The 16,943-nt window shown below is 34.9% G+C and overlaps 2 protein-coding genes and 1 non-coding gene across 7 annotated transcripts; 1 reads left to right on the top strand and 2 right to left on the bottom strand.

Moving 5' to 3' along the window:
• Nucleotides 1-1,880: 1,880 nt before the first annotated feature.
• LOC127249406 (cryptochrome-1) lies at nt 1,881-6,708 on the top strand. 5 transcript variants are annotated; one of them, XR_007838309.1, is made up of 6 exons: nt 1,881-3,288; nt 3,996-4,217; nt 4,297-5,003; nt 5,072-5,723; nt 5,810-5,947; nt 6,165-6,708. XR_007838309.1 is itself a non-coding variant. In XM_051272182.1 (6 exons), the coding sequence occupies exons 1-5, from the start codon at nt 2,973-2,975 to the stop codon at nt 5,878-5,880; spliced, it is 1,968 nt and encodes a 655-aa protein (XP_051128139.1). In that variant the 5' UTR covers nt 1,881-2,972; the 3' UTR covers nt 5,881-5,923; nt 6,165-6,708. The 5 variants fall into 5 exon arrangements, 3 of the variants coding, with proteins under 3 accessions (XP_051128139.1, XP_051128138.1, XP_051128137.1); XR_007838308.1 differs by having other exon boundaries at nt 6,151-6,708; XM_051272182.1 differs by having other exon boundaries at nt 5,810-5,923.
• On the bottom strand, nt 6,173-10,527 carry LOC127249405 (pentatricopeptide repeat-containing protein At5g50280, chloroplastic). The gene is made up of 3 exons (XM_051272179.1): nt 9,675-10,527; nt 7,229-8,536; nt 6,173-6,440 (listed from the first exon to the last, which is right to left on the bottom strand). The coding sequence occupies exons 1-3, from the start codon at nt 10,460-10,462 to the stop codon at nt 6,173-6,175; spliced, it is 2,364 nt and encodes a 787-aa protein (XP_051128136.1). The 5' UTR covers nt 10,463-10,527.
• A 39-nt stretch (nt 10,528-10,566) lies between these two features.
• Nucleotides 10,567-10,637, bottom strand: TRNAG-GCC (transfer RNA glycine (anticodon GCC)). Its single transcript has one exon. It is a non-coding gene; the product is annotated as a tRNA-Gly (tRNA).
• Between the last annotated feature and the right edge of the window lie 6,306 nt (nt 10,638-16,943).

The raw sequence follows: 16,943 nt of genomic DNA, 5'->3' as shown, positions 1-16,943 counted from the left end.
TATCGATTACGAGGCAAAAACTACCCTTGTAATTTATATATTTTTTTATATATAAAAGCAATCAACTTTAACTTCCCATATTAAAAATTTTTAATACAATCTTTATCAAGTATTTTAATGACACTTGTGCAATTATTAAATTCTTTTTATTCTACAAAAATAAATAATAATTAAAAAAAAAACTTGGGATGATAAAAAAAAAAAAAGGCTAGAGGGTGTGTTTGTTTGGGGCATTGGATTGGATTTATACTATTCATCCAAATTTTTTCCCAAAAAACATCAAATCAAACACCTATTTTTCATTTTTTATATTATATTAAAAATTAATTTTACATTCAAAACATCACATCAACACCTATTTATATCACATCATACAACTATTCAAATTCAAAATTTTTACTATTCAAATCCCAATTCAAAATCCAAACCCTCAAACAAACACACCCACTAGTTTCTAATTATTTTATTATTATTTTTTTAGTTTTCTTTTTTTTTTTTGGAAAAATGAAGCACAACTTTAATTACAACCATTGCTAGACAATTTCGGAGAAGCAATATAAAAACAATATGTCAAGAGTGTCAATTTATCATAACTAAATTCACAATTCACACACCATTATTACAAGAGTCTTATTCGAACATGTACAAGACTCAACCAACAATTCAATTCATTGGACAAATTTATTTGAAATAAATATTATGGTCACATGATTATAAATATTGAGCAAAATAATGTCATTGGACAAATAACAAGAACCTCATGCAAAGAACGGGTTTGTTTCTTTACTAAAAAAATTCTAACATATTTTTCAGAAACATTAATATACTATATATATATACTAATTATTTTTATATTATTTATACAATTTCATATATTTTACATTATTTATTTATTTTTTTCCAATCTAAAACACAAAACAAACAAATTCAATGCCCCATTCTTCCCTAAACACGACATATAAATAAAAAGAATAATAAAAAAAAAGAGTTTAAAATACTTCCAATAACTATTACACTTAAAATATGCATTATAAAATCATAAATAAATATTAAATAAATAAAAAAAAATTATTTAAAGGGATAAGATTGTCTAATTAAGAAAAATAATGAGAGAAAATGGCGTATTAGTTTGATCGTTTATTATTCAATTTTTATATTTTTTAATTTTTTATAATACTATATTATTCTATCTGTCATCCAAATTTATTCATATTTTTATTTTTTATTGTCATATAATTTTATACTCTAAAAATAAAATATTTCTATTTTCACATACTATTTTTTAAAACGCATGTCCTATTAAATGAGCATACAATTTTTACAATAGAGAGAATATCAAATTATTATTTATTTATTATTTTTAAAAAAATTAAATAATTAAATTATTAGTTGGACTTGGGTTCCTAACTTTTCTATTTTTCAATATTAAATTAAATAGTTTTTTTTTTATGACATCAAAATTAGTTAAAAGTACTGACCTGATGTTTATATATTAATTATTTTTACTTAATGAATATTTCTAAATGAAATAATTTTAACAAAAAAAAGGTATTATACGAAGTTTTTGAAATTTTAAAAATTTGAAAAAAATAAAATATTATATTTGATTTGATGTTCTGTAAAAATAAAATTGTATTGGATCTAGGTATATCCCTCCGGTCCCTCCGTTCGGGTTTAATTGGTAGTCGCCTTATTCCATCGGTGATATTTTTAAAAAAAATAAAAGGTATCAAATAAATTAAAAAGTTTTGCTTAAACAAAGCCTATATTTTTAGGTTAATAGAATAATAAAATGTAATAATAATAATAATAATAATAATAATAAAAAATGAGAGTTATCCAATAGATAAAACGATACATACGTAGTTGACAGAGAGACGACAATTGGAGCATCATTTCTCGTCAACAAATGAGTGCAGCTGATTTGGAGTTGTGGGAAGGAAGAGCTGAACAGTTGAGTTGAATTGATTTGATGGGGAAAGGGAGATGGAAGTGGAATTGGGCATCCTGTGGGGGAATTCATGGCGTGTGGAGCTAGCTGATATTTTCGGATATTTCCATCCGTCAAAGGTTGGTGCAATTCAATTATATGAGTCACTGAGACCGATTTGATTGATGATAGCTTGATTGAATGAATGAATTCTTTCATCATCTTGTCTCCATTCATCCCCAACCTTAACCCTAACCCTAACCCTAATCCTACTCCAAAATTGGCGCATCTAATCCGATGGTCGAACCATGCTGGAAAGTTTGGACGCTTTGATTTTGGTGGTCTTCGCAGTTTGGCCTCTGGTCTATGATTTCGAGAACGGTTTGTTTTTCCTGTGGTTAATTTTGAGATTACTCTGTCAGTTCGGTTAAGAATCCGCAGTCAAAACTCTCAGGAATTTTTACCTGATTGATTTGCTGCCTGTCGAATTCCTTTCTACATGTGTGCAGTGCCGTGGAATAAGTTTTCCAGATACTGTTGTTGTTTGTACCTTTTGCATTATTTCTAGGCCTTTCGAGATGTTTGTGGTCCTGCGGATAACATTATTCAATGATGATTTTATATGATTTCCCCTTTTTCCTTTATGGAGTGGGTAGTTCTTCGTCTTCGGAAACCCCCAACTTGCCTCACATGAAGTCTAATCCTCAAGCTCAGAAAATTCCCCCAATCTCTGTTTAACAAGTGGCTCCCTCAGATTTTTGTCGGTACCTAATTCTTCGATCCCGTCTTACTTTCTTCTCCTTGATTATTGGTTGTGCTGTAATCGTGAAAATTCTTCTCTTCGATTTTTCGGATCTGAGATGATAAGTTTGTTTTAGTGTGTTATTGAAGAAGGATTGGATGATTTGTTAGGTGAAAATTAGGTTTCTGGTAGAGTTGAATTGTGGTTGATCTTGTAGAAATTGTTGTGATTGCGGCAAGACAGATGAATTTGTGGGGTTAGAGATTTTGTGGTATTCGAAGAGTTCGAATTGGTAGGGTAATGGAGAAGAAGTGTTGTACGACGGTAGTTTGGTTTCGAAGGGATTTGAGGATAGAAGACAATCCAGCTTTGGCAGCTGCTGCAAGGGATGGGAGTGTGTTGCCGGTGTTTATATGGTGTCCGAAGGAAGAAGGTCAGTATTACCCGGGGCGAGTGTCGAGATGGTGGATGAAACAATCGCTTATCCATCTGCAGCAATCGTTGAAATCTCTCGGTGCAGAGCTTGTGCTGATTAAGACACAGAGCACTCTTTCTGCTCTGTTGGATTGCATCACTGCTGTTGGGGCGACGAGAGTTGTGTATAACCATCTCTATGGTAAGTGTTTTGATTTTGTCGTTTGGATGATTTTGATGGTGCCTTTGTTGGAGTTGATGTGGAAATGGCATTTTTTTGATGTTTTTACAGCTATAAATCTTTGGTTTTCGATGGGGTTGTGGTGTTATGGAATTGGTGATGATAATGGATAATTAATGGAAGAAAGTCACTTTGCAGTTACTGTTTCGGGAGATTTAATATGGTTATCATCTTTATCGAATGTGTTCGAATTCTCATATGGTGATTACGATTATACCTTTGCTGGAGTTGGAAGTGGCTGCGTCATTGGTTTGCATTTAATATTCGGAGCTATAAATCTTTCGTTTTTTATGGAATTGTGGTGTTGACATGAACACTGTGTTAGGATCTTCAGGCTTGAGGTTGACGATGATATTGTTGATTAGTTCAGTGAATATGAAAGAAAATGACTTTGAGCTTGCTACTTCATTTTGATCTTTAATCTTCTATTGTAATGTAATTTTCGCATCTTCGAAGTTTTTTTTTTTTAAAGTTGGAAAGAGTTATATTCGTCGAATTTGGAACAGGTCGTGGCAATAAGTTTGTAGTGATACGATAGTATTTGGACAAATTTGATATCTGAGTGAAATTTCTGCCTGAGATTCTTTATTCTATAGTGATCTGAAATCTGTGGCGTAATTACGAGAGTTTAAATTGCTGAATGACATTTTAACCGGCATCCTCTGCAGATCCAATTTCACTAGTTCGCGACCACAATATCAAGCAGAAGTTGATCGAGCTTGAAATTGACGTGCAAGGCTATAATGGCGAACTATTGTTTGAGCCCTGGGAAATCCGCGACGATAATGATCGAGCTTTCACAACGTTCGACGCATACTGGGACAAATGCTTGAGCATGCCAAAGGAACCCGTATCACATCTTCCACCGTGGCGTCTACTTCCCACAACTGGTACGCCCCAACCTCTTCGTGCCCCTGGAAATGAACCAACGAAAATGTTACGAACGAAACTAGTTCTATTGTTTGCCAGGAACTGTCGAAAATACGCCGATCGACGCGCTGGGTCTCGAAAATGAATCGGAAAAGTCGAGCAATGCTCTATTAGGGAGAGGGTGGTCTCCGGGCTGGAGCAATGCCGACAAGGCATTCAACGAATTTGTCGAGAAGCATCTGTTCAATTACTCGAAGGATCGCCTCAGGGTCGGCGGGAACTCGACATCGCTTCTGTCGCCGTATCTTCATTTCGGGGAGCTCAGCGTTCGAAAAGTGTTCCAGTTCGTGTGTCTGAAACAACTCGTTTGGAAGAATGAGAAGAACGCTGACAGAGAAGAGAGTGCCGCGCTATTTCTCAAGGCTGTGGGACTTCGAGAATATTCCCGATACATTTGCTTCAATTTTCCCTTCACCCACGAAAAGTCGTTGCTTAGCAGCCTGAAATTTTTCCCATGGGACGTCAACCAGACCAATTTCAAGGCTTGGCGACAAGGTCGAACCGGTTATCCACTAGTCGACGCCGGAATGCGAGAACTCTGGGCGACCGGGTGGATCCATAATCGGATTCGGGTAATCGTTTCGAGCTTCTTCGTTAAATTTCTTCTGCTGCCATGGCAATGGGGAATGAAGTACTTTTGGGATACACTTCTCGACGCGGACTTGGAAAGCGATATTCTTGGCTGGCAATATATATCCGGAAGCCTTCCCGACGGGCATGAACTCGAGCGGATGGATAGCCCGCAGGTAAGAAGAATTTCGTTACGGAAAGCGTGATCGTTGTATCGTATGATTAATTTCGATTCGATATCCAGATTCAGGGATTCAAGTTCGATCCGGAGGGTGAATACGTGCGGCAATGGCTGCCGGAATTAGCTCGGATGCCTACCGAGTGGATTCATCATCCGTGGGACGCTCCTCCTGCCGTGCTTAAATCCGCCGGCGTCGACCTGGGTGTGAACTACCCGAAGCCGATAATCGATGTCGATTTGGCGCGGGATAAGTTAACGGAAGCTATTGCGGTCATGCGCGGAAACGAAGCGACGGAACGGGCGGCGAATGAAGAAGTATTCGACAACTCGGATGTCAATCCGAAGGTGGTTGTGAAAGAAAAGGGTCTCGGCCCGGTCAGTTCGTCGCTCGATCAAAGGGTGCCATCGATGAGAAACTTAGAAAACGTCGTTCCGAATAAGAAGAGATCGAAATCGAGGGAAGACGACAGGCCGGCGAGAGACAACTTATGTAACAATGGCAAAGGGGTCTCGAAAATGGACGACGACGACTTGTGCTCGACCGCGGAATCTTCTTCGACTAAGAAACAGACGACGAGCAGCCGGATTTCGTTCTCCGTTCCTCAAAACTGTTCTTCGATGTCGACAGATGCGCCGTTTCGAGTTCTTGATTCGTCGGACCTCGAGCTCAGATGGCAAGACGAGATCGGCGCGGAAGAGACGACGAGCAAAAATGGTGCCAAAACTCGATATTTCTGAAAAAAAATCTATCTTTTGATCGACGATGTCGTTTAACTGTGCTTTGCACATTCTACTTTTCAGGAGCGACGAATTTGCAGGTTTACGGGAAGCAGAATATCGGCGAGGATGAAAGCCCGTCATCCAATCTATGAACGTGCACGAGACGACAACGACGGCATCGTCGACGAACAATGTGTTGGTTCTCTCCCTGTAGATAAGGCATTTTCACTCCTTACTTCTTACCTGTGTTTACTTAAAAAGGTCATTATATATATGTGTCTTGAGAACATAGTGATTGTAAGATTTAACACATAAGTAGCCCTGTTTATGTTCACTTTACTTTCTCATACTTAGAATTTTCTTCTATGATATAGAACTCTTCTTACATCTAAAGGCTTTTGTTGCATTTAATTTGAGGATAGGTCTCATTAAACAGGAACTGTCCTAACATCCTTTGCACCCTCTGCTGCTTTGCTGTCGCCATCGTCGTTGTCGATGGTGTCCGAGTGCCCCCACGAACATGATGACAAAGCCTCCTTTATCATACGTCGAGAACATGAACACGAACACGAACACGGTCACGACAAAGAACCCTATCAATTGGATGGCGAAGCGCCCAATTCTGTTGATGGAAAAACAGTGAGCCAGTAGCTGCAACCGGTGCTGCATAAGGCAATCAGTGTCCGAGCCGGCAAATACTCTTTCCGTTAACCTGAAAGATATACACTTTGCACAAAATATATATATTTCCTCCGGCTCTAAGGATCATATTTATATTTTGCGTGTTGATTTCTGAATATTACTTATTATGTCAAAATGTCGTACAAATTAAGGAAAAATACCAAAAATGTTTCTATTAGTGTCTTATAATACTAATATAATGACATTTGTACAAGTATAATAACACAAATGATAAATGTAATCCTTGTAGGCGGATGGAGATACTACTCCCTCCGTCCGGCTCTAAGGGTCTTATTTAACTTTTGTCGTCATTATACTTAACAGTAAAAATATCTTTATATTTGTATATTTTTTTGAACAAATATTATTATAATAGTATTATAAGACACTAATAAAAATATTTTTGCTCTTTTCTCTTAATAATACTACGTTTTCATATAATAATTAATATTCAAATATCAACACGCAAAAAAGTAAATGAAACCTTTATAGTCTGACAAAGGCAGTATTTCCTATAAACACGATATAATAAGTGTCAACATTACACACATTTACATCAATACCATCACATCAAATTAAAAATCCTAAAGGTAAAAAAATCTTTACACGCAAAAGTATCAACTATAATCTTCGCGCAAAAAATAAGCAAAAGTATCAACTATAATCTTCGCGCAAAAAATAAACATATAAAGTCGACGGAGGGAATACACTATTTCACATAACGCAATCTACTAACAATTACAGTAAAAGCAAGATACGAAAATTCGAGAGATAAAAATCAAAACTTTTGAAGAAACACGGAAATAAAACAATTCTCACCTCGACTCTCGATCGAAGCCGGGAGATCGAAATCGTTTCTTATGTTTCCAGAACTCATCTTTCTGACCTTTCTTCCTCTGCTTCAACAATCCAGCACTGCTTCTAATGATTCCCATAATCGCGCTTTTATCCTTCCGATTCTTCGTCTTGACTTTCTCCTCCAAAATCTCTCTGAGCTTCTGATACGATCTCGCATCGGGAACTTGGTTACTCTTCACCATCTGCTTATGATAAAAAAATGCCCTCCTGAAATCACGAACACGAATAAACGCATAAATCATCGTAGAATAAGTGACAGAGTCGGGTTTCAGGCCGAGCGCAGCCATCTCTTTCAACAGCTGCGGCAATTTCGAGTCCATCCCACCCCGCGCATACGCATTTATAAGCATGTTGTACGTCACGACCGTCGGATGAATCCCGAGCTTTCCGAACTCGCAAATCACGTCTCGCGCTCGCACGTACTGCCCTTGTTTCGCGAACCCGTCGAGTAATATGTTGAAAGTAACTCGAGTCCCTTCGATTTTGTCCCGCATCATCATCTTCCATATACTCGTAAGTGTTTCGGTGTCTCCCGCGCGCCGGAACGCGTCCAACAAGGCAGTATACGTTTCGATCGACGGTTTTATTCCCTCCCGTAGCATATTATCGAACGTCGCGTAAGATTTCTCGTGCCATCCGTCTAAGGCGTACGCGTGGATAAGAGCCGTGTAGGAATGCGACGACGGCTTTATCCCGACCTTCTTCATTTTCAAGAATGCGTTTGCCGCCATGTCGCTCATTTTCTTCTGCCTCCCGTATGCGCTAATCAGACAAGTATACGATCTGACATTCGGCTCCAATCCTGCAGCCTCCATTTCTTGAAGCAATTTCTCGACAATTTCCGGCTGCACTTTTCGACTGTAGGCATCCATTAATATATTGTATGTCGCGGCTGTTGGCGCTACTCGTTTAATTTTCATCTCCGCAAAAAGGCCTTCCGCCTCTTCAATCTGCCCTGATTTACCGTAAGCATCGATAATCGTGTTGTAAATGATAGCATTCGACGATATCCCTCTCTTCTCGAGCTCGGATTGGATGATAAGAGCTTCTTTCTTTAAACCCTCGTCGCAAAATGACTTTATAAGAGCACCGGCAGATTCCACACTCCACGCAATCCTTTTCTTGTTGAACTTTTCGAAGAAATGCCACACATCTTTTGCGGCGTCTCCCCTCTTCCTCATGATCGTAATCATTATCGAACTTGTTACATGATCCGGTTGGATGTTATTCATTTCCATCGACTCAAGAACTTTCCAAGCATCGTCGTACCTTATTTATTAGAAAGAAGACAACAAGCATCTTTAGATCATCATTTACAAGAAAACAAATAAGCAACTATGTCAATCTCTTATAGTGATATAAGGCGGTCGACCTCTAAAATGCTATAGCCAGAATGACTACTATTTAAAAATTTAAGATATAGATATAAACATTATTATATATACCGATTTACGATAAAATTGTATAAGAGAATTCATTCAAATCAATAAAATTGCAAAAAATACATAATCATAGTTTATAAATAGTTATATAAGCCAAAACAATTAGATCACAACTACTATGATAGATGGATAATCAAAGTTAATCTTGTTCAAAATCTGATAAATAATTTTCATTCCGAACCTACTCTTTTATGAATATTCTTCATTTTCATTCATTTTCCCATTATATGTTCGTAATATCGAACAATGTTCTTTTCCTTTTCAGAACTAGAAGTAGCTACATAATATAAAAGTATAAACTCTACATTTATCAAATAAAAATTATAATACTATATTGTAAAATTATAGCTCCATCGACAACTATGAAATCAGCAAACAAATAATCGGCAAAACACCTAAGACCAATCAAGAAACATTATATAACCAAATAAAACTCACCAAAGCATGCAAATGTAGCAGGAGACGAGCAACGAAAACTATATCCTAATATGCCTTTTGCATTTGCATTAACATCCAAAAGTAATGCTATCAAATATCATAAGAACTCAATCGAAAAAACCATCGAATTGAAATAACTTAAACTAAAATCGATCTTGCTTCCTTCCAAGTTTCCTCGTAAATATATCAAACAAGGCAACTACATTTGCACAAAGTAATGCCATCAAATATCATAAGAACTCAATCGAAAAAATCATCAAATTGAAATAACTTAAACTAAAATTGATCTTGCTTCCTTCCAAGTTTCCTCATAAATATATCAAACAAGGCAACTACATTTGCACAAGTAATGCCATCAAATTTCATAAGAACTCAATCGAATAAGTCATCTTAAACACATGACAAAAACAACTTAAACTAAAATCAATCTAGCTTCCAAATGATCTTCCTCACAAACATCAAACCAAGAAGGAAATCACATTCCAAAATAGCACAAAAATAACCATGTTCGATTCGAATCACTATACCTCCCACAAAACAATAGACCTGAAAGAGCAGAATTGTAGACACGAACATCCATGAATTGCTTATTCTGCTGAAATGGCAGATTCCTAAACACCAACAGTAGCTCTTCCCCTTTCCCTGCCTTCCCCAAAACTGTGAACAAAACTGAACATGCTCTAGGAGATACCAGACATGGCTCCCTCAACCCCATCCACTCAAACAAATACAGACAGCTTATCCAATTGCCTTCTTCACCCAACAATTTCAGAACCTCCACACACTCATCCTCTCCCAATTCAATTCCGCGCATCTCCAGTGCCTCGCCTATTGTCACGTTTTCCGGCAAAACCCTAGCAATGGATAATACTTCCCCCACTGTTCCCCCTACTTCGGGGGATGAAATTTCTCTATTATCGGTCTGAAGATTCTCGGCTATGGTTTCTGTTTCCGATTCAGGTTCCGCGTCTGCGAAATTAGGGGCCAGATGCCATGAAGATCTTCGATTCTTCTGAAGTGAAATTTTACCTTCTTGACTAGGATCCGGAATTGGAGCGCGGGACTTGAGGAATTTTAAAATTGGATCGGAATTGTCTTCAACCTCAGGTGGGGAGGAGTGTTTCTCGACCTGGTTCCTTGCGGGAACGTGCAAGAAAGGGAGGAAAATTTTGGAGGAAGGAGAAGTGGGATTGGAGGATGAACAGAAGATACATAACTTTTTTCTAGTTTTGTGGGGGATTAAGAAGCGTTTTGGGTAACGAGAAAAACACGGTGGAAGAACTGCTCCTCCTCCTCCCGGCGCCGCCAAGGCCATCGGTGGCGACGATGAAGAAGAAGAAAGAAGAATGTCGGAAAACAGTAGAGTGAAGGGAGGAGGAAAATGGGGAAAATATTAATAAAAAAAATTAAAAAACAAATTGCACCAGCCGGGAATCGAACCCGGGTCTGTACCGTGGCAGGGTACTATTCTACCACTAGACCACTGGTGCTACGTGTAGACTTGATGAAGCAAAATTTTTATATACACATTAAATGGATCGAGCCGAGTCCGGTCCAACTCGGCCGATCCGGTCCGCTTACGAAAACCCGATTTCTCACCAAAAATTCAAAATTCGAATCAAACAAATATATATGTGGAGTAAAATTGAAAAGGATAAAGTTAAATCCGATCTAGATCTGGAAAAACTCATTTTCTTCCCTCACACTTCTGTCGATCCCAATTCTGAAGAAATTACTCTGGAGGAAAAAGGAGGTGGTGGAGAAGAAGATAATCGTGGTGTAGAATCGGGAAAGGGAAAAATGGTAGTAAAGCCGCGGTCTGCACAAGATTTGGGAAGAAGAAAGCCGATTGAAAGGTAATTGGGCCAATTATCCAAATTAATTTTTTGTTATTGCCCCAAATTAATTTGTTTATTTACTTTTTGGATTATGGTTAATTTTAGGCTATATTAATTACATTTTATTTATTTTGACTTCTATTTAATTTTTTTATTTAATATATACAAATTTATTTTGTATTAAAGTTAATTTTTTTTAGAATGACTTCTGACTAATTGTAAATTTATTAATGAAGTTTAACTTTTTTTTACAAAAAATAAATTTATACTATATGTAAATTGTAAATTTATTTTTTAGATTAAACTTTTTTTTTTTTTTGAAATCATATATTTAAACATAGGTGTTTTAAACTTTGGGGGTTATAATTATAAATAAATTAATACTATATGTTAAGCTAAGGAATTTAAAATTTTAATCGAATTAGTTATTTAGTTAATTTTTTATATAAGTATTTATTTATTAATAGGATAAATTAATATTGTACAATTCTATTCGTTTGGAAGATGATTTTGATGAGAAAAAAAGATGATGTTTTTGAAATAAATGAAAATGAGATAATGTTCTTAGAAGAAAATAATTAAAAAGAGCAATGACTGAAAACAGAAATATGGAATTTGTAGAGCAGCAGTGTACCCATACTGCATCCGGAGATCTATCAAGTTTGAATTTTAAAGCTGGTATATTTATTGAATTTTCTAAAACTATATTTTAATATTAGTATATATTTGTTTTGAGATAACAAATATATATGATAATATTTCTTATCTTGTAAGAGCAAGAAGTTCAAATACAAAAGGAGATAAAAGAGTTTTTTTCGAAATCTCTACGAAAATGACAGAAGGTTTGCATAAAAAAAAAAGCTTGGTCCATATATGTTTCAATCGAAGAATAAGTCTTTGAAAAGTATGTTTTCAAAAGATAATGCAAAAAAGATGGATAGAACAATTTCAATTTTTTTTTATTTTAATGCAATACCATTTTACGTTGGTAGTTGGTAATAATGGTCCTTACTACCAAGCAATGATTGACACGATTGCATCTACTAGAATTGGAGTTAAATGACCTACTGTAAGCAAATTGAGGGTGAATATTTGAACGGAAAGATGCAAAGAAGTTGTACAGTATGTTGATTCTTTAAAGCATAAATGGAAAATATATAGATGTACAATTATGTCTGATGGATGGAGCACTCGCACAAACATCCAATCATAAATTTTATGGTTTATTGTAATACAAATTTGATATATCACAGTTCGATTGATTGTACAAATAAGGCAAAGACTGCTTAGATTTTGTCTACACCCTAATGGATAAGGTTGTAGAATCAGTAGGGGTTGATAATATTGTACAAATTGTAACCAATAGTGAATCTAGTATGAAGGTTGCAGGGAAAAAATTGATGAGGAAAAGGAAACACATTATTTTGTCTTCATGCACTGCATATTGCATTGAGTTGATGTTAGAAGACATCAGAGATATATTGTCAGTGAATGATATGATCAAAGAAGCTAGTAGAATTACAGGATTTATATACAACAATGATAAAGTGGTCAATCTCATAAAAACATATACGAATGGACGACATTTGTTGCGACCAGGCATAACAAGATTTGCAACCAAATTTTTTACAATAGAGAGTTCTCTGAGATATGCAACTGATTTAAAAAGAATGTGTACTTCAGAGAATAAATTGAGTACAATAATAGCTCAAGAAGAAGACATGAAATTGGATATATATATATATATGACATGATTCTGAATGAAAGATTGTAGAAACGGATACGGCGAGTTTGTGGGGTCATGGAACCCTTGGCGAAGGTTTTAAAAATAGTTAATTAAGATAAAATCTACACTACCTATCATTTATGAGGCAATGGATATGGCAAAAATGACAGTTAAAACCATAGTGCAAAATTTTCAGCAATATTGGGATATAATCGATGAAAGATGGTATAATCAATTGTATCAAAATTTGCATGCAACGGGTAATTATGTTTGTTACTTGTTTTACATTGTATAAATTGTTATTTTATTTTCTAATTTTATATACATTTGATGCAACTTATTTTTTTAATCATGGTCTTCAAAACTCTGGTATTTGTGAATTCGATTCATCGGAGATTCGAAAATGAGTCAAAAAAGTTATTAAAAAACTCAAACCAGATTTATCTATACAAGTAAAGGCTATGAATGAGTAAAATGTGTGAAACTTATCAATAATTTTTCGAACATTCAAGAAACATATATATACATTGTTATACACACATATATATTAATTCTAATAATTTTATATTATCTATAGATAAATACATTTGTTAACAAAATTAAAAAATGTGGAAGTGCACTTACTATTAGAGCTATAGTTACATATTTACCATGTATGCATTAATTAAAATGTATCATTCAGTTATATCTTAAACATACTTGTTATAAAATATTGTATTATTAATAATTTTTCATTTATTTTTAATAGCTAACTAGTGGAATATGTATGTGATGAAACCCTTGATTTAAGAAAATTGCATTAAAAGTTTTGAGTCAAACTTGCATATCATTTAGTTGTGAACGCAATTGGAATACGTAGTCTTTGATCCATACTAAATTTCGGAATAGATTAGTTATTGAGAAACTACATAGATATGTCCACTACGACATGCATCTTCGAGTAAAAAAATTTATGTGAAGGATAGACACTGACAATTTTTATGACCCAAATGATTTGAATCATATTTTTCAATAAAAATGATATTTTTGAGGAATGGGTCACAAAAGATAAATCTACATTTATTTATGATGGTGATTTGAATTTGTTGGATAAGGCTATTGATGAAAGTGAATGTATAAGTCAAAGTCGGCATAATGATCATGATAGTGATATGTTTTTATCTCAGTTCATAGTTGATGGAAAAAAGAAGCCCAAGAAAAAATATCATAAAACAAAAATACAAGGAAAAAAAAATAAACAATATAATCGTCATCAACTAATTGTACAAATTACTTCTAACACATAAATCTCCAAACATAGATAATTCTCTAAATCTTTTTTGCATTGAAGCATACTCATATTACCTACTATACGTCATATAGATTTCATGTTGCAAAACTTCTAATTATGCTCCAACTTTCATAAAGATCCAATATGCAAACAACATTCATTTCATCTATAGCTATGTAACAAACAAAACAAGAGAGAGAAAAGAAGCAAAATCAAAGCTAAACTAGGTGAATTGACTCTCATTGAAGATGAACAGTAGCAAAAAAAAGGATATAAATATAATTACAAAGAAAACGTGTAGACACTTTAGAGGAAAAAATAAAAGACAAATAACAACTCTATGTTTAACTAAGTAAAAAAAATGAACATAACAAAACATAAAACTTAACACAAGAGAACATATTTACACATAACATAATATATATTGAGTGTAGATAAGCTCCCCTTAAGGCATGATTGTCATGGGCCATTCAACACATGGGCCTGAGTCAAAAGTCTCGAAAGCTATCCAGAAAGATCGGCCTTGTTCAAAGCTGTCTTAGTGAAGTAGAAGCCGCCGGATACAATCGGCGGAGATAACCTTTGTCTTATTTGTGAACCTAAGATGAAAGTTGTTTGGCAAAAGAAATCGGAAGTATTTGAACCACCGGAGACACTTGTCATTGGCAAAGACACCGAGATTGACTACCCTCCTTGGTCTATACCTCTTTTTGAACCAGGGGTTACGGGGATGTTCATTTTCAAGATCAGTAGCCACTGGGAAGGATGATTAGATTGAAATAGAGTTTGTGTGTCGGCTCCAGAATCTCAAAAGAATACCAATTGAAATTAGAGGGCATTTTTATGTGAAAGATCATCACAAAATCTAATTTATGGCATACTTTATTAATATGTTTCGCTTGATATGATCCAAAGCCTGTTTGTGAAGATTATTGATATTTTTAGTATTTCTAAGTGATGTTCTGGCTCAGAAATGCCTAAATGTGAATAGGCGAGCGAGGGTGCAGTCAGCTGTGGCGAGCGATACTCTTTCCACTTGCCCTTAAGCCAGCCAACCAGACATCCACCGCTGATGAGCGGAGATCCATAAGTTTCCATAAGTATTTAAGTGTTGATCTCCCAGTGGTCAGCCATTACCGGCCAGCGACGATAGCCTCGCTTGAGTTGTGCCGATGCCCTCCAGCCAAACCAAGTCTAGTAAGGTGAACGAGGAAGATCTGTGCCCAGCTAATGCAGTCTCACAAGCGAGCGAGTAAGCTTGGATTTAAGGCAGTTCCAACCGATCAACCAACTAACTGTCTAACTACCCAACAGTTGCAAAATCTATAAATAAGGTCATATTTTATTTTTAAAATATATCATATCATATGTGATATACTTCTTGCTTATATTTTGTTCATTTTTCGAGAGCTCAAATTCTGTAAGAGAGTTCTGTTGGTTATAGGAGGTCGAGGGAGTGGAGATTCTCTCTTCCTCTAACCCGCCCAGTTTTAGTTACTTTCTAGGCAGATTAACAACTTTTAGTATTACTTTGTTACTGCTTTTGTAACATAGATTTACCATTTTCGTAGTTATACATCAATATCATGATTTCTCCATATGCGATCTCATTCCCAAATTCAAGTTTGTATTTGATTGTTTAAATTTGGAATTTTAACTCGTTGTGAAAAATTCTTCTGAAGAATTGATTATCCAAGCTTAATTTTGCGTAGTCTTATTAACAAATTTTAGATAGTTCAACGTAATTAAGTACGTGAGAGCCTTCTCGACGTGCTTCATTATTGTTTTAAATTCAATTTTGATTAAATAAAAGTATCAGAAGAGTAAAATCACTTATGAAACAGATTCTAGAATGATTACCACTTATTAGTTATGATCTAGAATGGATGGAAACAGATCAAACAGACACAAACCAAACAGTCAAACACACAAGTCTGTCACCCCTGAGTAACTGTGTCTAGCAAATGGAGTATTGGAAAATTATATATACAAAGAGAATTTATTTTAGGTAATAAAATATAGATAAAAAAAAAAAAAAAAAAAAAACATAGGTGTGTGTTTGTATTAAAATAGAATATATCAAATCAAAAGCAAACTAAAAATAAGAAAAAGTACGATGGGGCATTAGAGTAACAAAGGAAATTATTGTGTATTATTTTCTACTAAAAAACTTAAACACCAAATGGACTGCACTTCAGTATATATGAATATAGGAGTGCTGTAGTTTGGGAGCGAAGCTTAAGGCATATATTTATTTTTGGTGCAGAATTTAAAAAATAATGATATTTTAATTTAAGTGAATAGTTAAAGTGGTGTAAAGATAATTTTGTCCCTATTTTTTTGGTAAAAAAATAATGATGCGATAACAAAGTAAGAGTATTTATGTAAAATAGTGGGATAATAATATCTAAAAGAAATGTATACGTTAACTCAAGGCAGACGAAAATGTAAAATGTATACGTTAAAGGTGGGGCAGGGGGAGTATTACATATAATTTGTGTTATAATTAAATAATACTCCCTCTGTTCCAAAACTATACTTTGGGTTGTGTTTGGCATGAGATTAAAGAAATATTAATATTATATTGGTAGTGGGTAAAAAGTACGGGTAAAAGACTTTTTTGCCCTTGTGAGTGTATTAGTGTAAAAAGCAGTTGCAATTATATAATAATAATGAGAAAATAAGACTTGTTTTTAAACGGACAAAAATAGTAAACATGACTATTGTATTGGGGCGGGGGGAGTATCTAATTCTGATGGATTCTGGTGCGATATAGATTTTCTTATTTAGCATACATAAAACTCTCAAACAATAGATGTTATACATGTTGTGTTAAATAAAAATATATAGGTGTATTGTATTTATATATTCCCTCCGTCATTCAAATTTATGTTTACTTTTCTTTTTACGTTATTGAAAAATATTCTCGTTACCTTTTTAAGTAAAAAATTATTACATTTTT

This window comes from Andrographis paniculata, unplaced genomic scaffold, assembly GCF_009805555.1.
Source record: "Andrographis paniculata isolate CXL003 unplaced genomic scaffold, ASM980555v1 Contig35END, whole genome shotgun sequence".
In the NCBI taxonomy this organism is placed as follows: Eukaryota; Viridiplantae; Streptophyta; class Magnoliopsida; order Lamiales; family Acanthaceae; genus Andrographis; species Andrographis paniculata.
This window is presented reverse-complemented; position numbering and strand designations above follow the sequence as displayed.

What these genes read in the sequence shown, in the direction of transcription:
- LOC127249406 (XM_051272182.1), top strand. Translation starts at nt 2,973, where the DNA reads ATGGAGAAGAAGTGTTGTACGACGGTAGTTTGGTTTCGAAGGGATTTG. An exon ending in TGTGTATAACCATCTCTATG is followed by an intron (nt 3,289 to 3,995) that starts GTAAGTGTTTTG and finishes CATCCTCTGCAG; the next exon opens with ATCCAATTTCACTAGTTCGC. An exon ending in GCGTCTACTTCCCACAACTG is followed by an intron (nt 4,218 to 4,296) that starts GTACGCCCCAAC and finishes ATTGTTTGCCAG; the next exon opens with GAACTGTCGAAAATACGCCG.
- LOC127249405 (XM_051272179.1), bottom strand. Translation starts at nt 10,462, where the DNA reads ATGGCCTTGGCGGCGCCGGGAGGAGGAGGAGCAGTTCTTCCACCGTGT. An exon ending in GGTCTATTGTTTTGTGGGAG is followed by an intron (nt 8,537 to 9,674) that starts GTATAGTGATTC and finishes CTAATAAATAAG; the next exon opens with GTACGACGATGCTTGGAAAG. An exon ending in GGCTTCGATCGAGAGTCGAG is followed by an intron (nt 6,441 to 7,228) that starts GTGAGAATTGTT and finishes TATATCTTTCAG; the next exon opens with GTTAACGGAAAGAGTATTTG.